General features: G+C 40.8%; 1 protein-coding gene across 9 annotated transcripts in view; it reads right to left on the bottom strand.

The window, feature by feature from the left end:
• The window catches only part of COA1 (cytochrome c oxidase assembly factor 1), a 98,320-nt gene extending 91,087 nt beyond the window's left edge, over positions 1-7,233 (bottom strand). For 4 of the 9 annotated variants that reach the window (XR_010945373.1, XR_010945372.1, XM_067745830.1 and 1 more), the window contains exon 1: positions 6,899-7,233. Coding sequence is in view for 2 of the 9 variants with exons in the window: in XM_067745830.1 (XP_067601931.1) it covers positions 6,899-7,218 (320 nt within the window). In the remaining 7 variants the exon portion in view is untranslated. The remainder of the gene's footprint in view (positions 1-6,898) is intronic. The other 5 variants (XM_067745832.1, XM_067745835.1, XM_067745843.1 and 2 more) reach the window with 4 other exon arrangements.
• Between the last annotated feature and the right edge of the window lie 16,482 nt (positions 7,234-23,715).

The raw sequence follows: 23,715 nt of genomic DNA, 5'->3' as shown, positions 1-23,715 counted from the left end.
AGATCTGGTTGAGTTATACTGCTGTCTATCTACACTTCCCCATTTATCTCAGGGAGGCCAGTTACTGAGAGGGATCCCCGTACCCAAAACAACTTACACTTCCAACATCAGGGGAATCGTTGAAAAAATGCTTGTACAGTGATAACAGAATAATAGTGGCCATTTCCCATCCTTCACTAGTTAATGACATGGATACCTTTGCACCGGCGGAGGTGAACTTGCTTGTCAGAAACAGCAGTATTCACATCATACCTGAGTAACTGCCAGAGTATCCAACTAAAGCAGCAGAAGGGTAACAGAACAATCCAGAACTTTGCAACAAGTATGTGAACTCACCTCCATCTTACCATCTGCCATGATGAGTAATTTGCCCAAAAAGACTGAATACACAGAGTTAACAAAACAAAAAAAAAACAGGAGCTTAGATCATAAAGAAGTTCAGGATTTGGGAACCTATCCAGATAAACCTGTTATTTAATCTGAATTCTAGTACATAATTTTAAAACTCCAAGATCTCCAAGTCCTAAGACAAAAACCCCTACATCCCTTCAACTGGGAGATGGCTCTTTGAATTTATAGTTTTAGAAAGGTAAATGTGGTAATTAATACTTGCCTAAATTACACATTTTATTTAAATCTCATATTTTATGTGAATGACAAAAAACACTGAAGCATATGAATGTTCCTCAAAATATTAAACAGAGAATTACCCTATGACCCAGCAATTCCACTTACAGTACACACTCAAAAGAGCTCAAAGAGATAACTGTACCAATGTCCATAGAAGCACTAGTCATAATCGCCAAAAGATGTAAACAACCCAAATGTCTATGAACTAATGAATGGATAAACAAAATATGATATATGCATACAATGGAATATTATTTACCCTTAAAAAGGAAGAAAATTCTGCAATATGCTACAATATGGATGAACCTTAAAGACATTATACAAAATGAAATAAATCAGACACAAAAGGACAAATATTTTATGATTCCAGAGGCAAAAGGTAGAATGGTGGTTACAAGGGGCTGGAGAGAGGGGGGAATGGGGAGTTATTATTTAACAGGTATACAGGGTTTCGGTTTAGGAAAATGAAAGTTCTGGAGAGGATGGTGGTGATAGTTGCACAACAACGTGAATGTACTTAACGTCAATGAATTGTACACTTAAAATGGTTAGAATGCTAAGTTTCATGTTCTGTACATTTTACCACAATTTAAAAAAAAACAAACACTAGAGCAAGAAACACAGAGTCCTCCTAACAAATCAGGCCATAGGGAAACAATGAAGCCCTAGATATTGCATGTAAAATAGAAATGCAAATTTTCTAAGGAGCTACAGCATATAGCTCTCCTCAGTTACTCAAAATGTTCAGAGACCCTAAAAATACCTGAATTACTACTACCTTTAAACCAATGAAATGAGAAAAACAAACACTAAAATAATGTTAACAGGATTTTATAAAACTACTGTTCCCAGCATGCCCCAATCAATACAGAACCAGCAGTTACATTCAAGCTCTGCACACATAAAATCTTCAAATAAACTTCTGCTGGCATGTAGTAAGTACCTACTATTTGATGACCAACTGTACAATACAGCTCTCACAAATCTAATGCAGTAGACTAAACATGACGAGGAGAATAAGGAAATAACTTCCAGGAGTCCATTTGAAATAGAAAATTAAATGAACCAATAAAGCTGAAGCAGATTTTAGCATATTTTTCAAGGCAGAGAGAGAGGGAGGCACAAGTGTCCGAAACAATGAATGCTCTATAGGCACACCTTGGAGATATTGTGGGTTCAGCTCCAGAACACAACAACAAAGCGAATACTGCAATAAAGTATGAGTCACACAAATTGTTTGGTTTCCCAGTGCCTATAAAAGTTATGCTTACGGCTTCCCTGGTGGCGCAGTGGTTGAGAGTCCGCCTGCCGATGCAGGGGACACGGGTTCGTGCCCCAGTCCGGGAAGATCCCACATGCCGCGGAGCAGCTAGGCCCGTGAGCCATGGCCGCTGAGCCTGCGCGTCCGGAGCCTGTGCTCCGCGAAGGGAGAGGCCACAACAGTGAGAGGCCCGTGTACCGCAAAAAAAAAAAAAAAAAAGTTATGTTTATACTATACTGCAGTCTATTAAGTGTGCAATAGCATCGTACCTTTAAAAAAGCCAATGTACATAACTTTAAAATACTTTATTGCTAGAAAATGCTAACCACCATGTGAGCTTTCAGACGGTTGTAATCTTCGTGCTGGTGGAGGGTCTTGCCTTGGTGTTGGTGGCTGCTGACTGATCAGGGTGGTGGGTGCTGAAGGCTGGGGTGGCCGTGGCCATTTCTTAAAACAAGACAACAATGAAGTCCGCCGCATCGATTCACTCTTCCGTTCCCAAATGATCTCTACAGCAGGCAATGCTGTTCGACAGCATTTTACCCACAGGAGAACTTCTTTCGAAATTGGAGTCAATCCTCTCAAACCCTGCCACTGATTTATCAACTAAGTCTATGTAATATTCTAAATCTTTTGTTATCATTTCAACAATCTTCACAGCATCTTCACCAGGAGTGGATTCCATCTCAAGAAACCACTTTCTTTGCTCATCCATAAGAAGCAACTCCTCATCCACTAAAGTTTTATTCTGAGATCACAGCAGTTCACTCACATCTTTAGGCTCCACTTCTAATTCTAGCTCTCTTGCTCTTTCCACCACATCTGTAGTTATATCCTCCACTGAAGTCTTGAACCCCTCAAAGTTATCCATGAGGTTTGGAATCAACTTCTTCCAAATTCCTGTTAATATTTTTACCTCCTCCTATAAATCATCAATGTTCTTAATGGCAAGTAAAATGGTGAATCCTTTCCAGAAGGTTTTCAATTGACTTCACCCAGGTCCATCAGAGGAATCACTATCTCTGGCAGCTCTACCCTTACAAAATGTATTTCTTAAATAGTAAGACTTGAGAGAGTCGAAATTACCCCTTGATCCATATGCTGCAGGATAGTTAACAGGCATGAAAACCACATTAACCTCATTGTACATCTCCATCAGAGCTCTTGGGTGGCCAGGTGCATTGTCAATGAGCCGCAGTACTTTGAAAGGACTCTTTTATTCTGAGCAGTAGGTCTCAACAGTGGGCTTAAAACAGCCAGTAAAGCATATTGTAAACAGATGTGATGTCATCCAGGCTTTGTTGTTCCATTTAAAGAGCACAGGCAGAGTAGATTTAGCATAATTCTTAAGGGCCCTAGGATTTTCGGAATGGTAAATGAGCACTGGCTTTAACCGAAAGTCACCAGCTGCATTAGCCCCTAACAGAGTCAGCCTGTCCTTTGAGGCCAAGCATTGATTTCTAACTATAAAAGTCCTGGATGGCATCTTCTTCCAAGATAAGGCTGTTTCATCTACGTCGAAAATCCACTGTTCAGTGTAGCTACCTTCATTAATTACCTTAGCTAGATTTTCTGGATAACTTGCTACCGCTTCTACATCAGCACTTGTTGCTTCACCTTGCACTTTTGTTATGGAGACGGCTTCTTTCCTTAAACCTCATGAACCAACCTCTGCTGGCTTCAAACTTTTCTGCAGCTTCCTCACCTCTCTCAGCCTTCACAGAATTGAGGAGAGTTAGGGCCTTGCTCTGAATTTAGGCTTTGGTTTAAGAGAGTGCTGTGGTTGGCTAGATCTTCTATCCAGACCACTAAAACTTTCTCCATATCAGCAATAAGGCTGTTTCGCTTTCTTATCATTTGTGTGTTCACTGGAGTAGCACTTTTCATCTCCTTCAAGAACTTCTCCTTTGCATTCACAACTTGGCTAACTGTTTTGTGCAAGAAGCCTAGCTTTCAGCCTGTCTAGGCTTTTGACACGCCTTCCTCACCAGCTTGTCATTTCTAGCTTTTGACTTAAAGTGAGAGAAGTGCAACACTTGTTTTCACTTGAACACTTAAAGGCCAATGCAGGGTTATTAGCCTAATTTCAATATTGTTGTGTCTCAGGGAATAGGGAAGCCCAAGGAGAGGGAGAAACGGGGTAACGGTCAATTGGTGGAGCAGTCACAACACACATAACATTTCTCATTTAAGTTCATTGTCTTATATGGGCATGGTTCACAGCACCCCAAAACAATTACAATGGTAACATCAAGGATCACTGATGACAGATCACCATAACAAATAATAATGAAAAAGTTTGAAATGTTGTGAGAATGACCACAATGTGACACAGAAACACCAAGTGAGCTAACGCTGTTGGAAAAATGGCACCAAGACTTGCTCGATGCACGTTTGCCAGGGACCTTCCATTTGTAAAAAGCACAGTAACTGCGAAGCACAACAGAATGAAGCACAATAAAATAAGGCCTGCCTGTAAAGGTAAATATAGTACCATGGACTCAGACGTCACACTAACCAGGGAACTACTGTGTCGGTTTCTGTAACTCCCATCATTTAAGTATAGTATATCCCAAACTACATCAGTACCCCAGAAGCCTTTTAAAGGAAAAGACTGACAGTCTTTGACTATACAAAAACGTAAAGCTTTAACATAGTAAAAGATACAAAAACAAAGTTTACAAGCAAATAGACTGAAAATATCTGCCCCATATCTAACAGTCAATAGGTTAATATCTCTACACAAAGAACTCGTACAAATCAATACAGAAAAGACAAAACTCAGTAGGGAATGGGAAAATTATATAAACTGTTTCCACTTGCTGCATTTTTCAAATCTTAAAATGCTGCTCACAGTTTCTTCCCATCAGTTTTCCTGGGCCCAGTATTTCACACATAGTAATTCACTCTAAATTACTCCGCAGATCTATAACATGGTCTCTAGGAAGAGTAAAAATTAACCTCATGTGTTTTCCATTTACAGGAACTACAGCATAATCCACATAACTGTCATATATCTGATAAAGGACTTGGACCTAGAATATATAAAGAACTCTTACAACTCAATGATAAAAAGCAAATAGCCAAATTTTTAAATGGGCAAAGAATATGCATAGACATTTCTCCAAAGAAGATATACAAATGGCCAATAGCACATGAAAAGATGCTTAACTGTCATTAGGCATCAGGGAACTACAAATCAAAACCACAGTGAGATACCACTTCACACCCACTAGGATGGCTAGAATTTAAGAAAAAAAAAAAAAAAGAAAGCAGATAATGACAATTGTTGGCAAGGATAGGAAGAAATTAGAACCTTCATACACCGCTTACAGGAATATAAGATGGTGCAGCTGCTTTAAAAAAAGTCTGGCATTTCCACAAAATGTTAAACATAGAATTACCATACAACCCAGCAATTCTAAGGTATATACCCAAGAGAAATGAAATCATGACATTCACACAAAAACTTGTACATGAATGTTCACAGGAACATTATTTGTAAGAGCCAAAACAACCCAAATGTCCATCAACTGACCAATGGATAAATAAATCGTGGTATAGCCATACAATGAAATATTATCTAGCAATAAAAAGGAATGAAGTGCTGATACATGCTACAACATGGATGAACATGAATGTTAGGTGAAAGACAATCAAAAAAGGTCACATACTTCATGATTTCATTTATATGAGTTGTCCAGAATAGCTGAATATATATTCAGTAGATTAATAGTTCCTTAGGTCTACGAGTGGGGTGGGGTAAGGAGGAAATCAGGAGAGCCTGCTAATGGGTACAGGGCTTCTTTTGGAAGTGATGAAAATGTTTTTAAATTGATTGGGGTGTTGGTTGCACAACTCTGTGAATGCACTAAAAATTTATGTGTATTTTATAATTCTATGGTATGTGAACTATATCTTAGTCAAGCTGTTATTTTTCAAAAGGACTACAGATTGGGTTGGGGTTTTTTTCCACATTATATCCCCAGCTCCTAAAACAGTGCCCGCAATATCAGGAATTCAATAAATCTTGACTGAATGGAAAAAATAAATTACCAAATGTGGGTAAACCATTATAAAACTTTGTCATAGCCAAAGAGATGAAACTACTGCAGGTTGGCATGACAGGGGACAAACAGTGTGTGTGCTTCCATGAAAGGAGATGAGGCTGAAAAACTCAGCAGAATCAAGACCTTGAAGGGTCTCGAAGCCAGCCTAGGGAATTTGTATTGTCCTGAAACAATGGGAAGACCGGTAAGATTTTAAGCAGAGGATTAACACGCTCAGATCTATGTTTTAAATGTGTAAAGCCTAGGTAGAGAATTGCTACTGCTATCCAAAGGTGAAGTAGAGAAACACCCCTCAGGTGAGAGTAAGGAGGAATTAGGGGAAGAGACCAGGAGAAGCAAAATATATTTATCGATTTTTAAAATTACACACAGCTACCAAGCGCTCGTGCTCTCTCCCCCCTCCCTCTCTCTCTCTCTCACACACTTACACAAACACCTGAAAATCACTTACACTGAAAATCACTTCTATGGTCAGCCCCTGCATGGAGCGCAAATGTGACGAGACAAAAACTATTAAGACCACCGAGCCAGAAAATTCCTTTCTACAATCATCTGGGCAAGGTCCTCCTCAGACTGTTGTAACTTGGGACCACCGACAAAATGCCCAGTTACACCTCTTCGACAGGACCCCACCTCTTCACAAATGTGCTCCTGGGAACGCTCAGCAAGGACCACAGGGCTAGGCCACCGTTAGCTACAAAAGGGGGCGGGGGAGGGGAACCTTGTAGCATCCCGAGGCGCTAAGCCCAACACGGGCCCCCCAGGCGCCAACCACGCTGTTGCGGGAGGTGGCGACCCGGCGACGACAGCAAGGTGGCCCCTGAGGGGCTCCCCCTGCAGCAGCCCACCCGGCGTGCAAACGCGGCCTTCAGGACTACGGGAACAAAAGCTTCTGGGGTGAGAGGGACCCGACTCTATCTCCCGCGGGGACGCTAACCTGTCCTCCGTAGAAGTACCACGCCGCGGCAAGCGTGACGACTCCTTCCGGACGTGGGGCGCGGGGAGTGGGTGGGGTAAAAGCCGGTGGGTGGCCACACTCCTCGAGGAGCAGTCGAGACTTCCGGCGTAGCCTCCTTGCGCGGCTAGAGAGTCGGGACGCGAGTGTAGCTGGAGGAGTGCGGATCCCCCCAGTGCCGGTTCCCGCGCTGAAATTAACTTAGCGGCCAGGCTTCTCGGAAGCTCGTACGCCAGCCGGGAGGAGGTTTGTCTCCTCAAATCTCCGTTTTTTGTTTTCTGCGCCCCGTTAGCCTGCAACATAAATTCAGTCCAGCAGCGGTTGCCGAGGAAATTTAAATCGCTGTTTCGTGTTGTCCCTCGCAGGGATCTGGTGCTTTGGTTCACCTCCAAGTATGCAAAACCCCGGGCCATATGACCCCGGCTCTGGCATTAAAGTTCATCTTGCCCTATTCGGCTGAGAAATTTGGCAATACTCATTTTTTTATTCATTAAACATTTATTAAATTATTACTGTGCTCCAGGTAATGCATTGCTGAGAAAAAAAAACTAATGTTCTCTGTTCGCATGGAGTTTACTAGTAAAATGGATTAATTAGTAGTATTTACCTAATAGATTTGTCCTGAGGATGTAAAGCGCTCAGAATAGTCTGGCACTTTGTAAGTGCTCAATAAATGCTAGTTATTATTGTTTTCATCTTGATCATTCCATTGCTATCGTCACTAGTAATAACGTCATCCTTCACTTTTTCAATGTCAAGCTTGGAGTGTTAACCTACGACCCAGACCCTTAGACTCTTTAATCAGTAGAAATTGGTAGAGGCCAGAGGAGAATTCTAGGCAAGGCTTTGTGGGGCTCCTGCTGCAGCAGGAAGGAGTGAAAACAAGAAACAGGTGCAGCAGAATGAGCTGTTTGGGTCTTTAAATGGGGTAACAAGGAGGCCAGGTCCATGGGCTGGGCAGGAGGCATAGTTTAGATGGTCTGCCCACCCCTTTGGTGGTGCTGTGTGCAGGGATCATGTGCAGTACCCTTCTTCTGCTCACAGCACCTCAGAAGTGGCAGTTGGTTTGTGGACTTTTTGTATCTTATTGTTCATAATTGCCCCAACTGCACATGTGTGCAGTTATTTTTCGTCCCTTATAGTTTCTTTGTATTCTATTGCTCCAGAAAATGAGACCAAGCACTCCAGTAAAGGGTCCCAGTTTCCAGCCTATCTCACAAGTACCTTTCCTCCACAAATCAATGAGTCTCACAATTGGTGAGTCACCTAAATTTGATGTGTTCCATAACCAGACTAACCAAGTTTAGTCCAAGGCAGTGGTCTTCAAATTCTTGCTCACACATCTGCATTAGAAAACTAGATTATATACATGTACTATCTATGGTATTGATATGGTATTGATTCATGCTTATGAGAAAGTTTCCAACACATTCTCCTCTTGACATGGAAACTTCTAGCCCAACACTGACACTGGCAGCCATTTGGCAGCCCCAAGGGAATAAAGCTGATGCTGAGGACCACTGCATGAAGTGATGGACTATCATTCCAAACCTGGAACTCACCCTCCTTCTGAACTTCTTCTAGGGATATCTAATACATTTTCTTATCGTTTTCTGATAGATAGTATGATGATTAAATGAGTTAAAATAGAGATGGTAATGTTAGTGCTCAAAAATGTTAGTTATTACTACGATGCCTTACTGTTTGGAGTTGATTCTTTTAGATTTTCTAGGATTGCAATCATATCATTGAAATGGTTATAGTTTTACCTAATCCTTTCCAAATTTTCTACCTCTAATTTCTCATATCTAATTGCATTAGCTAGTATTTCCAGTAAAAATATTTAATAATAGTGAAGACAGTGAGCTTCCTTGTCTTATTCCTACCTTTAATGGGATATTGCTAGAATTTTCCCACTACGTATGTAGCTAGTTGTGGGGACTGAGGTACCTATCACTTAGCATGTTAAGGAAGTATCCAGCTATTGAAAGAAAACAGGGAAAATTTTGACACAGATACTTTGAGAAAATACTTGAGCAGGCCATTACATCTTGTCATAAAAGTAAGTGCAAACTAGACAATATTTACCACAAAGACACTAATAAAATTAGCATTAGCTAGGTTGGAATGAATGTCCTTTCTTACTTATCTTACATACTATCATCATGAAATTGAGTCCTGACTAGTTTGTTTATAAGAAATTCCATGGTAATTCCCTCAGTTTTAAACCTGGAAAAGTTCTTTGCAATCTCTAACAAAATGTCACCTTTAATCCAAAGTCTATGCTTGCTCTATATGTTTTTTATGGGAAATTGCATGGATCTACTATAGTTTTGTTATAAAGCTGTATCAGTTCAAATACGCTGGTTGTTGAAAATAGGGATGTTTTATAATGATAAAGAGGTTAGATCATCAAGAAGATATAATAATCCTAAACTTGTATGTAACTTATAGCAGAGGTTTGATATATATGAAACAAAAACTGAAAGAAGAATTAGAAAAATCAACAATTACAGTGGGTGACAACTTGACCTATTGATGTTTATAAAACCCTTCACAAAAACCAAAATATACTTTTATAAGTGCACAGAATACTCATTATTATGCTGGTTCATAAAACAAGTTTCAATAAATTTAAATAGATTGAAATCACGCACAGTATGTTATCTAACCATAATATAATTAAATTAGAAATCAGTATCAGAAAGCTATTTGGGAAAACTCCAAGTATTTTGAAATTAAACAACATATTTCTGAATAACCCATGGGTCAAAGAAGAAATCACAAGGGAAACTGAAAAATATTTTGAACTGAATAAAAATTTTAAAACATATCAAAAGCTGTGGAATGCAGTTAAAGCAGTGCTTAGAGGGAAAAATTATAACTTTGCATGTTTATATTAGGAAAGAAGGAAAGTCTAAATTAAATTATTTAAGCTTCCACTTTAAGAAATCAGGGGAAAACAAAAATAGTAGAAAAGGAAATAAAGACAATTTTGGAAATCGACTGAATATAAAAGCTGGTTCTTTTAAAAGTTTAGTAAAATTGGTGAACCTCTAGTTTAACTGAGCAGCCAAAAAGAAGGTGGGAGAGTCGCAAATTACCAATACCAGGAATGAGAGAAATCAGTACAGATCCTATAGAGATTAGTAGGAAAATAACAGGTTCTGCTTCCAATAATAGCTGAGTATTTCCCATTGAACCAAGGCAAAAACTGCAAACTATGAACCAAATAGAAAAAAATAAGCCCCTGAAGATACAGGAGAACACCAAAAAAGGCATATACTGGAGAGGAGTCAATGCTTATGAGAAAGAAATGGGACTCAGTGAGTTTTCCACTTTTATGGATTTTCACTTGAGGACAGGCCCCAGTTGTCACCCTCAGTCTTACTGGCTTGAAAAACCAGAAGACAGAGTATAGGACAACTACAACAGCTGGAAAGTAGGAGGACGTCCAAAAAGGAAATCCCAAGAAGGAGCGGAGTCAGGTAGAAGACCAAATTCTGTGTATAAACTGCCCATATTTCCAGCTGGCACCTGAAACACATGTGTAGAGCAAATTTTTGAGCTATCTAAGCCTCAAAAACTGACTACAGACATCAACTGAAGTCTGGTAAGAATGACAGAACTGAAAAGAGAAGTAGACAAATATTCACAATAACAGTTGGAGCTTTCAACCTTCTTCTCTTAGCAATTTAAGTTCTAGATTAAAATTTAGTAAAGACACAGGATATCTGAATAGCATTATCAACCACCTTGACCTCATCAGTATCTCATAGAACACTGCACTCTATAGAATATACATTCTTTTTAAATGTACATGATTTGCTCACCAAGATAAACCATATGCTGGTCTATGAAACCAGTCCCAATAAATTTTAAAAGACTGAAATCAGGCATTATATTTTCTAACAATAATGGAATTAAATTAGAAATAAATAACAGAAAAATATCTGGAAAACCCCGAAATAGTTGGAGATATTTAGGGGGCAATTAGAGCTTTAAATAATACTTGCTTTAAAAGAGATGGTGTAAATCACAATCTGAGTTTCAACCTTAAGAAGCTAGAAAAACTGGTCAGCATCATGGCATTATGAGATGCTCCCTTTGCCTCTCCCCGTCAATCTACAACCAGTAAAACATCCATAACTCAACAAAGGTGCCTAAAGGTGGGTGGATGGAACAAATGGAAGTAGTGGAACCAGGGAAACACAAAGAGTGATGTCTGTGACCCCAGACCCCCGGCTGCAAAGGTCGAACCTGCAGCCCCAGAGAATCCAGTTGCGTTGGGGGTAGTGCTCACCAACACTGGCCTCCCAGCTGCAGCGGTGACTTCAGCCACAGGGAACCAGAGAGCAGCAATAGCAGGGCCTGCAACCCTGTCCCTCCAGCCATGGAGGTGCCTGGAACTCAGGCCCCCACCTGCAGTGGCTGTGCCCGCAAACCCAACCACCCAGATCATGGTAGAGGCACTTGTAACCCTGGTTCCTCCCCCACCCTCCACCTCCCCTCACAGCAGCAGGAGACCCCAGATACAGCAGAGGTACCGCCATCTTGGTGCCCCAAGCAGCTTTGCCAGTGACACTAGCAGCAAAGGCACCAATGAGCCCAGAGGCACAAGCAACCACAATGAGAGCACCAAGCAACAGCTCTGAGAGTGCTGGTAGAGGGTGGAAAGTGCTGATTCTCAAGCAGGCAGCTCAAGTAAGAGAAACCAAAAACTTGTGCTATAGCACCACCTACTGGGAAACAAAAGAAAGGCCCCTAATTACTAACCTGCTGAATCATTAGGGTCACGTAAAACAAAACTGGCTGAGGAAAAACTCATCAAGCATCATGAAAAACCACGGTAACATGGAATACCGTGAGCTAACTCATAGAGAATTCAAAATAGTTGTCATGAAGAAAGTCAAGCTACAAGAAAACTCAGAAAGGCAGTTCAGTGAACTCAGGAATGAAATTAATGAACAGAAGGAATACTTTACCAAAGAGGTTGAAACTCTAAAACACCAAACAGAAATTCTGGAGCTGAATAACTCAATAAATAAGGTGAAGAACACAACAGAAAGCATTGGAAATAGAGCAGACCATATGGAAAAGAGAATTAGCAAGTTCAAAGACAGAAACCTAGAAATGATACAGGTAGAAGAGAAGAGACAATTAAAAAGAAAAGAAATTCTATGAGAACTATCGAACTCCATTAGAAAGGAAAACATTAGGGTAATGGGTATCCCAGAAGGAGAAGAGAGGGAGAAGGAAGCAGAGTTTATTTAAAGCAATAATAACTGAGAACATCTCGAACCTGGGGGAGGAACTGGGTACACAAGTCCACGGAAGCTAATAGAACACCTCAGTGCAAAAAGACTTTCTCCAAGACACATTATATTCAAACTGCCAAAAGTCAATGACAGGGGCTTCCCTGGTGGCACAGTGGTTGAGAGTCCGCCTGCCGACGCGGGGGACACGGGTTCGTGCCCCGGTCCGGGAAGATCCCATATGCTGCGGAGCGGCTGGGCCCGTGAGCCATGGCCGCTGAGCCTGCGTGTCCGGAGCCTGTGCTCCGCAACGGGAGAGGCCACAGCGGTGAGAGGCCCGCATACCGAAAAAAAAAAAAAAAATTACAGATATGAAATGAAATAGGCATTATTTGTATTAGTAAAGACTGGGTTTTACTGAAATATTAACTAGAGACTAGTCAAATAAGTTACGATGCATCTGTTTTATGAAGCTCTGTGCAGCTATAAAAAGAAATAATGAATATCTCTTCACAGGGCCAGTCGATCTCCATGATATAGTGTTAAAAAAAAAAACAAAACAAAACCAAGAGTCAGAAGGGAGGGCTTCCCTGATGGTGCAGTGCTTGAGAATCCACCTGCCAATGCAGGGCACACGGTTCGAGCCCTGGTCCGGGGAGATCCCACGTGCCGCGGACCAATAAAGCCCTTGCGCCACAACTACTGAGCCTGGGCTCTAGAGCTCGTGAGCCACAACTACTGAGCCCGCATGCCACAACTACTGAAGCCCGTGCACCTAGAGCCCGTGCTCCGCAACAAGAGAAGCCACCGTAATGAGAAGCCCGCGCACCACAATGAAGAGTAGCCCCTGCTCGCCGCAACTAGAGAAAGCCCACGCGCAGCAATGAAGACCCAATGCAACCAAAAATAAAATTAATTAATTAAAAAAAAAAAGAGTCAGAAGGGATGGATAATATGCTATATTTTGTATAGGAATGGGAGGGGGGAGAGAGATGAATATGTATTTGCTAATATTTTAGAAAAATATAAAATCTAATCATTTAGAGGAAGTGAGGGAGGAACAAAGGAAAGGAAACAGGGATGGAAGCCAGACCTCCACCAGATTTTATTGTTTTTATTTTGGAAACAAGTATTATTTCACATAATTAAAAGTCAAAATTTAATTTTAAAATATCTTTTTAAAAACCTGTTTAAAGCAAAATTTGAACAAATGAACATAACTGCATAAAGTTAGTGGTATAACCCCTTTCAGAAAAATTATTATGACTTCAAAGCCCTGTACTTTGACTGTACATCTAAAGGAAAAAACACCCGCAAAGATATCATAACTTGAATTCAGTTGGTTCGTATTTGTACTAATATTGTTATTTTGAAGCTATTACAATAGTTTATATAATATTTAATGTCTGTGTGTGTACTGGGATAAAATCAAGTAATTACATTAGTGTTGTTGGGAAGCAATTTTTTTCACAATAAGAAAATGAGATGCAAAATCAAAGAATTAAAAACTTGATATCTTTATTCCAATAAAAAATATTGTTATAAGTACAGGATTTATTTATTTTTCTTTTCCTAAGTAAATACATATTTGCTAGCCCTGTCCACTAGAAAACCCTAGAAATAATGACAATCCACTAGCAATGAATACCTCTAGTGCTTAGATTGTGGTCACATATTACTATTCCTTCTGAAAAGAAACCAGATATGGGACAGGGAATACGAGAAATGTACTTGGGATATTTCATGATGTTTGAAAGCAAGGGAGCTATCAAAGACTACTGGAGTCATGTTAAAAGGACACAGACATCAATCTGACCCGGCCAAAGATGAGACAAATTTGAAAAATAATGACTATATTGAATCAAAATGCATTAAGTAGGGCTTCCCTGGTGGCGCAGTGGTTGAGGGTCCGCCTGCCAATGCAGGGGACACGGGTTCGTGCCCTGGTCCGGGAAGATCTCACATGCCACGGAGCGGCTGAGCCCGTGAGCCATGGCCGCTGAGCCTGCGCATCCGGAAAAAAAACAAAAAAAACCCAAAATGCATTAAGTATATTAAAATCCATGAATTCATAGTGATACTTTAAAAAATTTCTTTCCAGCTTTATTGAGTTATAATTGACATATAAAATTGCATACATTTAGCATGTATAAAGTGATGATTTGATATATATAAATCTTGTAAAATGATTATCATGATAAGGTTCGTTAACACTTCCATCACTCCCCATAATAAGGTCTTTTGTGTGTGGTGAGAAGAGTTAAGATCTGTTCTAGCAACTTTCAAGTTCATAATACAGTATTGTTAACTGTAGTCACCAAGCTGAACATTAGATCCCCAGAACTTACTCATCTTATAACTGGAAGTTTGAACCCTTTGACCAATCACCTCATTTGACTACATCACCTCCTCAGCCACTGGCAACCACCATTTTACTCTGTTTCTATGAGTTTGGCTTTTCTTTAGATTCCACATGTAAGTGATGCCATGCAGTATTTGTCTTTCTGTGACTGACTTATTTCTCTTATCATGATGCCTTTAGGATCCATCTACAGTCACAAATGGCAAGATTTCCTTCTTTTTTATGGCTGAACAATATTCATATATATAATGATTATACATATGTAATTGTTTTTCTTTATCCTTTCATCCATCAGTGGACACAAGTTGCTTCCATGTCGTGGCTACTGTGAATAATGCTACAGTGAATTATATGGTAGTTCTATTTTTAATTTCTTGAGGAACTTCCATACTATTTTCCATAACGCTGTATCAACTTACATTTCCGTCCACAGTGCACAAGGGTTCCCTTTTCTCTACATCCTCACCAACACTTGTTATCTCTTATCTTCTTGATAACAGCAATTTAGCAGGAGTGACTGATATCTCATTGTGGTTTTGATTTCTATTTCCTGATGATTAGTGATGTTGAACACCTTTTCAGGTACTTGTTGGCCATTTGTGTGTCTTCTTTGGAAAAGTGTCTTCAAGTCCTTTGCTCATTTTTGGATTGGATTATTTATGTATTTTTTGCTATTGAGTTGTATGAATTCCTTGTATATTTTGGATATTAACTTCTTATCAGATATATGGTTTTAAAATATTTTTCTCCCATTCTGAAGGTTGCATTTTCATTGGTGGATTGTTTCTTTTGCTGTGCATAGTGATACTTAAAACAAATTCACCGACCCCTGTTGGGGTTGTTAGGGCACCCACAAAGTATTCTGTAAACAGAATAGAAATAAATAAATAAGCATTTACCTGCCTTTTCTCTACATATTATATTTCAGCTGAAGAGGGGAAATTCTTCTGAATAGAAGAATTTCAACTAATGAACACAAGAAGAATGATAGGTTTAGGAAATCACCTGGAATAAGATAGGCAGCTGGGCATAGAGGGTTGGAGCTCAAGAGAGAAATGAACCCTGGCAGTTCACATTTGAAAGTCATTAGGATACGGTGTATGACAAAAGCCTTGGGAGTCTGTGGGACTCCAGGGTGGACTAAAAGAGAACCAAGACTATAACTGATGGTATTACCTATATGAAGGAATGGGTAGAGGAAAGATAACTAGTGAGGACAACTGAGCTGAATTGGTCAGGGTTGTATGAAGAGAAACATGCAAGAATAGATTAGTGGTACTAAAGCCAAAGGGGAAGGGAAAATGAGAAGTTGAGGGACCACCCTTGTCCTTCAAGGAAATGATGTGGAAATTGTATGAATCACATCCTTCCAACTAGAACTTAATCTCATGGCCACATCTTGCTGTAAAGGAGATGTGGTAATGTGGTCTGTTCTGGGCAGCACGTGCCCAGCTAAAATTTGGGGCACCAAAAGCAGGAGAGCAGATATTGGGTTGATTAGTAGTTTCTACCACAGTATTCGATTTAAGGCCAATTATGATCACTGGGTGGATATCTACTCCAAACAATTAAAGAAAAAGAGGCAGAAAAATCCATTTTCCCAATGCAAGTGATAGGAGATAGATGCGTTTCCGAATGTGGCTTCAATCAAGATTAAGATTTGAGTTTGGAAAGACAAAGAATAAAGCTAAGAGTTAAATGAACAAAGTCATAAAAATCATGAAGACGTTAATACTTTACCGCATCCTGATATCCTAGAACTGAGGGGTAACCTTGAACCTTAAAGGAGATCTAGAGTGGAACGGTGGGTGGGGGTGACGGGTAAGGCAGTTAGAAGAACAGCTCCAGAGGAGATTTGCCACAGTCTGGTCTGGAAGGCTGGTTGGATACACAACCAAGAATTTGAAAGCAGATGGAAGAGCAGAGCGTCTGCCCTCATGACGTCAGCACTCTCACTAGAGCCAAAAGGGAACTCTGAGTCAGGGGACGGAGGTGCAAGACACAACAGAGGTAGCTAATAGGAGGCATCGTCCTCAAAACTAGTGTATGAACACTTAGTGTTTCTACCTGCCCCAAACTCTTTTCCCTTGCTCTCGATACTGTTCCTGTTTCTTGAGAAAGCCCCCTCCCCTACTCAGTCCACATTCCTTATGTGGCGCATAAGACCTCGTCCTCCCAAATCAAATCATTGCATTGCATTCCTCTGGAATAGAGATTGACACAGAGGTGGGTATGTAATCTACTGAGAATCAAGGAATTTATGGGGCTCGAAAAGTAAAGCAGGGGCTCTTAGTCACGGGTCTTGAACTTGGGAGGATATGAAAAAAATGCCTTCTATAGCCGTCAGGGAGATTTTGTCTAAACATTGAGCCAACAAGGAGTCGTTGATTGATGTAGACAGAGAAACCAGGTTCTGGAACATGACTCACAGCACTGAGCCTGGCACCGCCTGAAGCCAATGCTACCTTTGGAAATCTGTTATTGTCACAAGCCAGTACACGCTCTTTCTGTTTAAGCCATGGTAGATTGAGTTTTCTCCCACTTTCGACAGAAAAATATCTAATGCTGCTAGACAATTTAAATACATCATATCATTTAATTTCACAATGTGATTCATTGGTATTATTATTCCCATTTTATACAAACGAGGTCACTAAAACTTAGAAAAAATTTGGAAACTGGCACAAGACGCACAGCTCATTGAACCACGTTTTGAACTCATATCTAGTTCCAAACCCTCTACAACAATACAGTTGAGGTCCTCTTACTCATGTAGTCTGCGTGTAAATGACCAATTAATCAAAAGAATCAAGGCAGAGAATTACTTTTAAGTGATATACATAAATGTATATTTGTTGGCCAGTCTTTTCTATAGACTCAAGGCATTCATTTGAGTATATGACTGATGACTAGAGCTTTATATCATCTTTCTTGCATGAACCACACCAGGCATCATGAAAGATTTGTTTTTAGCAATTTGAGGGCAGAACCCTACATTTTTTTCTTCCAGTAAATTACAGTTGTTTCCCCACATCTAATTCAATAGCAGGTTTTTCAAAGACTCACTTCTATCAAGTCTTTCAAAGCATTCAGCTTACACCTTCTTGCATGAATTCTTTGGTTGACACATTTAATTAAATTACGTAATTACAAGAACTTATAACTGGCATTGGTATACGCAGACTGTAGTAGCTTTGTATGGGCTGCCATAACTAAATATCGCAAACTGAGTGGTTGAGAACAACACGGATTTGTTGTCTCACAATTCTGGAAGCTAGAAGTCTGAAACCAAGGGATCAGCAAGGCCTTAGAGGAGGTATTTTTCCTTGCTTATTACTAGCTTCGTATTGTTTGCTGGAAATCTTTGGTGTTCTTGGCTTGTAGACACGATGCTACAATTCTGTCTTTACATGGCCATCTTCTTTCTGTGTACATCTGTCCAAATTTCTCCTTTTCATAAGAACATTGATGATATTGGCTCAGAGCCTACTCTGAGGACCTTATTTTCACTTGAATACCTCTGTTGTTGAGACTCTATGAGGTACTGGGAGTTAGGACATCAACAGTTGTTTTTTTGTTTTTTTTGTTTTTTTTTTTTTTGCGGTACACGGGCCTCTCACTGTTGTGGCCTCTCCCGTTGCGGAGCACAGGCTCCGGACGCGCAGGCTCAGCGGCCATGGCTCACCGGCCCAGCCGCTCCGCGGCATATGGGATCTTCCCAGACCGGGGCACGAACCTGTGTCCCCTGCATCGGCAGGCAGACTCTCAACCACTGTGCCACCAGGGAAGCCCTCAACAGATTTTTTTAGGGGACACAATTCAACCCATAACAGTCCACCCACTACCCTGATGCTTGCCCAGCTGGTGGGAACAAAAGTGGGTATGCCATACCAGAGCTGCAAGTATTTAGCATTGCTAATTACATTTTGCAGGGAGAAAAGAAAATGTGGGTCAGCAAAAGGAGTCAATAAAGAAATCCCAAGGTAGGTTACAAAGGAAGACGAAGCGGGTGGAGAGGTAAATTGATGGGGCAGTAGTTGAACCATTTTTCTGGGTAGGCAATTTAAACAGCATTTGAAATCACTGCTTCTAGGTTTTCCTAAGCAGTATCCTCTGGGAAGGGAGGAGTCCCTCCAAATCTTAAAGGAGATCCAGATGGACACAAGGATTTTTTCTGATATAATGGAAAATATGGTAATCCCTTCCCAGCTGTGTGTTCCCTACATCCAAAATTTTAGAAGATGTAGATCTATTTCTGATGTCCTCAAACGTCTCCTGCCTGTGTATAAATATGGTCACATTTGCACTTACTCTCCGTTTTTTTCTAGCTGACCATTCCTACCTACACATGCAGGACCCTATGCAGTGTCCCCCTCTTCAGGTGGTATCTCAGAGGGGTTTATAACAGGTCAATGCATGCAGGACACTGCAATCTCCTGCCTCTGAGATTCTTCCAAAACTACAACGTCCTCAGAGCAATGCCATCTAGAACTGTTTCTCTCACGTGTTTTCCCAGTACTTTGTATCAATGCCATACAGCATGTGCTCAATAAATATTTGTAGAATGATGGAGTCCATTATGCCCTTAGATGGCAGAGAGAGTAAGACCCACCAAACATTCCATTTGGTCCCCCATATTTCCTAGCCAGTCATGGAGTTAGATGGAGCCGTGAGACTAATTCTAACCAATGGGTTATATAAGGCCTTAAAATTGCACTCAGGTGTCCTTGGGGAGAGGGAACTGGAGCTTGGAGCCAATGTGTTTTGATCTGCCCTAAAATGAAGTTATCACAGGTTGGGCTAAGGCCACAGGAACCTTTGTATTGGGAGAGGCTTAGGAAAATATAAAACTGAGTAGTTTAAATAGAGGTTTCTTCTGAAAACTTTAACCACTCTGGTAATCTCAGTGATTCTGCACTTCTGGTAAGGGACCAGAAGCAGAAGTCACTATCTCTTGAGTCTTAAAATCAAATAGGTCTTGACATTTGGATGGAACCAAATGCAGGGGAAAAAAATACCTCTCACTTGCAAACTTTCTCCAATAGAGTAAAATGAATTTACAAGCAACTTGCTGATTCTGTGAAAGAGAGAGATCCTGAAACGGTTCTGACTGGCAAGGAATAAAAAATGGAACCTAATTGAACAGTTCCTATTAGAAGATTTTGAGACATTACATACATGATCTTAATTTCGGACTGGGATTTTTACAAACTCTTTGGAGGTGACCTTCACCAAGGACCTCTCTCCAGAAACTCTCCTGCTCTAGGCAGATGTATTGTAATTCCTTCCTCAGTCCCTACAAATCTGACATTTACCTCCAGCTTCTTCCTGAGAGGATCCCTCTGCCCCTCTAGGCAGCTTTATTGGACTGGAAGCAGGAGGACTGTCTCTTCTGAATGTCCCACACCTGACCGTGGAAAACATGAACGCATCCTATGAACCAACCCTCTGTGTGTGCTGACCAGCTCCAGTAGAGCGTCACTAGCTCTGCCACCCCAGCTGTCCACAGCCTGTCTTTCCCAGGTGAGAGGAGATGACAGTCCAGAGAGTTCTTCAAGTTACTGACACACTTATCAAGTTCCCCAAGTGGTCTTCTGGAAGCCTGGAGGCATGACATGAGGGAAATAGGTTGGCTGCAGCTTCCCTCAAACAGGGAGAAGGGGAATTCACAGCACAGCAAGAACTCATCAGAATTTTTCTCACCAAATCATTCCTCCCCTTTTAGTCCTTCCTATATCCTCCGAGATCTGGTCCTAGAATTTCACATCTACGGTATCCTGATGTCCTACTCAAAATCTGTACAAATCTATACAAAATCTGTCATTCATAGGGGGAAAATAAAAGAGCAAAGCGAATGACAGAGAAATGGAGCTGGAGCCCTAACGCAGCTCCTTATTGTTTAATGCTATTTGAGTGGGGGCTTCCTACTACTTGTGGCCTGAGGCAGCCTGCTACTGTCCCCTGCAACCTATCACAAAGTCCTTCAGGTTGGAGAAGGTTACTACTGTGTATCATGGGAAGTTCTTACTCAAGAAAGGAGTAGAAAATGAACAAAAAAATCAGACTACACAGGGATTAAGATAAATCAACTAACACATTCATGACACATCATTACAAGAAAGTTAGGGCATTGGCGGTCTCGTCCTTACACCCTACACTCAAGGACACATGGGGCCCCTCTCACAGACTCTCCCAAAGTTCTTCTGGGTGTGCTAGTCTCAGAAAGTGAACACCTATGGGTTTTGCCTAACCAGCATCTCTTCTCCTAGAAACAGAACCCAGCATTTCCTTGTGGGGAACCACCTCTTCTCCATGTGGTTTATTTAAAATGATCTCACATTCGGACCCCAGAGTTTGGCTTATGACCTAGGCCTTGCCAGTGAAAATGTAGCATCTCTCTGGTGGCAGCTTTTTTTAAATTTATTTATAAGAAAGGGCATATCATGGCCCAAGAGGCAGGGGTAGGTGGATGGAAGAGACAGATAATAAACAATAATCATAGTAAATAAATAAATAATAGAGTATATTAGGAGATGACAAGCGTTATGAGAAGAATTAAGCAAATTAAGGAAGTCAGGAGTAGGGCAGGTGATAATTTTGAATAAGGTGGCAAGGATAGTTCTGAGATGGAATTTGAGCAAAGATCAGGAAATGGGAATTAGCCATGCATTCCAGAGAAGGCCCAGCTAGTGCAAAGGCCCTACAGCAGAAGCCTGCCTGCCTGTTCAAGGAATAGCAAGAAGGCCAGAGTAACTGGGTCAGCCAAGGAGTGGACGGTAGTATTCAGGTTGCAGGAGTGATGGAGGAGCACATCGTCTAGGGCCTTGAGGGGCGTCGTGAGAGTTCTGGCTTTTACTCTGAATTAAAGGGGAAACCACTGGAAGCTTTGAGCAGAAGAGGGACATGAACTTTCATTTTTTCAAGGTCACCCTGGCTACTGTGTGTGGGGATAAACTACAGGAAGGCCAGGAAGGAGAAGACTTCAATGACTCAGGTGGGAGATGAAAGATGTATGGTAAGAAGTAGTCAGACTGTATATGCTGGGAGACTCTATCCAACAGAATTTCTTGGCCCATGGATGTGGGATGTGAGAGAAAGATGAGTCAAAGATAACACCAGGTTTGGGAGCTGAAAAACTGGAAGGATGGAGTTGGTAATAATATGGGAAGAGTAATTAGGGAAAAGATCAGGGGCACAGATTTTGACATATTGAAATGTATTTCAGATATCCAAGAGGAGCTATTAAGTAGACCACTGATGGAGGAGTATGGAGTTCAGGACACAGGCATGGGCTGGGGATAAAAAATTAAAGTCAAGATAAAAAGACTTGCCTTCTCTCTTCTCACTTAGTTAAGCAGACTTGCCAGGTCATAGGATAAAGGATGAAAACTCTTTGTTGAGGGAAATACCAGTCAACCTAACAGGTCAGAGTCCTGATTCTGGGAAGATAGTGGAGCAGGAAGCCCCAAGAATCTGTCTCCCCACCTAGAAAGCAATTATATTGTCAGAATCTGTCTGAGGTAACTATTTAGGAACTCCGAGGTCTGCTGAAGGCTTTCAACTTCCAGGGGAAGATTTGGATGGTAAATAGCGGTTAATTTCAGTCAATTTCAGCTCTTAGCGCAGTAGCAGCTACCCATCCCCCATCCCCAGCTGCACGGCAGTCAGCTGTGTACATGTTGCTGGAGCAGCTCACACACAGGTTGCAGGAGTCAGGAGCCTGTCCTCCAAATATCTGTGCTCTGATCACTGCCGCTTATGATCACAGAGATGTAGTCAAAGAGGTGGGCAGCCATGGTCGTTTCACTGCCCTTCATCGTGGCAAGCCCCTCCTCCCCAACTGAAGCGATGTCCAGGGGTTGAAAAGGGCCGATGCCCTTCCCGCCCCTCCCCCCACCGCCGCCGTTTTTGCTTTTTCCCACTTTGGGAGCCAGACATTAAAGACTAGGACATAAAAAACAACTGCATATAAGGGGAAAAATTGTAATGTGAGCACACATGCCCAGGGAAAGGCTCACGAAAGATCTGGGAAGACCTTAAATTTACACCTTAGGCTGATCCTCACAACACAGACAACCTACAACAATTAAAAAATAAACAAAAACAACAACAATAAGAGAAATCAGTAAACCCTGGGGAAGGGGGAAGATCTGATTTCCAGCATTACTACATTATTAGATTCAAATAATCAAAGTTCTACAAAAAAAATCACAAGGCATACAGAGAAACAGAAAAGTATAGCCCATTCAAAGGAAAGAAATCAACTGAAATTGTCCCTGAAAAAGACCTAAAGACAGATATACTAGACAAACCTTTAAAACGACTGTCTTAATGATGCTCAAAGAACTCAAGGAAGATGTGGAAAAAGTCAAGAAAACAATGTGTGAGCAAAATGGAAATACCAATTCACAGAAAGCCTAAAATGCAATAAAATAGAAATTCTCGAGCTGAAAAGTACAATGACTGAAATAAAAAGTTCATGAGAGGGATTCAAAGGCAGATTTTAACAAGCAGAAAAAAACAGTGAACTTGACAGGACAATTAAAATTATCAAGTATGAGGAACAGAAAGAAAAAACTGAAAAGCAAACATAGCCTAAGGGACATACAGGATAATATCAAGCAGAAGAATATATGTATGTGGGAGTCCAAGAAGAATAATAGAGTGGGAAAGGGGTAGAGAGAATATTTGAAGAAATAATGGTTGAAAACTTCCCAAATTTGTTGAAAGGCGTGAATATAAACATCCAAGAAATTCAACAAACTCCAAGTAAAATGAACTCAAAGAGATCCATACCAAGATACGTACAATCAAACTTAGAAAAGCCAAAGAGATCATCTTAAAAGCAGCCAAGAGAGAAGAAAATCATCACGTACTAGGGATTGTCAAAAAGATTATCAGCAAATTTCTCATCAGAAAACTTGGAAGCCAGAAGTGGGCTGATATATTCAAAGTGCTAAAAGAAAAAAAAGATATCAATAAGAATCCTAAATCTGGCAAACACTATCTTCAAAAGTGAGGAAGAAATCAAGACAATCTCAGATAAACAAAAACTGAGGGAGTCTGTAACCATTAGATCTGCCCTGCAAGAAATGCTCAAGGGAGTCCTGTAAGGTGAAACGAGGACACCAGACAGTAACTTAAAGCTGTATGGAGAAATAAAGATCTCAGTAAAGATAAAT

The sequence above is a fragment of the Pseudorca crassidens genome, chromosome 8 (assembly GCF_039906515.1).
Source record: "Pseudorca crassidens isolate mPseCra1 chromosome 8, mPseCra1.hap1, whole genome shotgun sequence".
NCBI classification, from domain to species: domain Eukaryota; kingdom Metazoa; phylum Chordata; class Mammalia; order Artiodactyla; family Delphinidae; genus Pseudorca; species Pseudorca crassidens.
The sequence above is the reverse complement of the archived record's forward strand: the minus strand, read 5'-3'. Positions and strand labels throughout refer to the sequence as shown.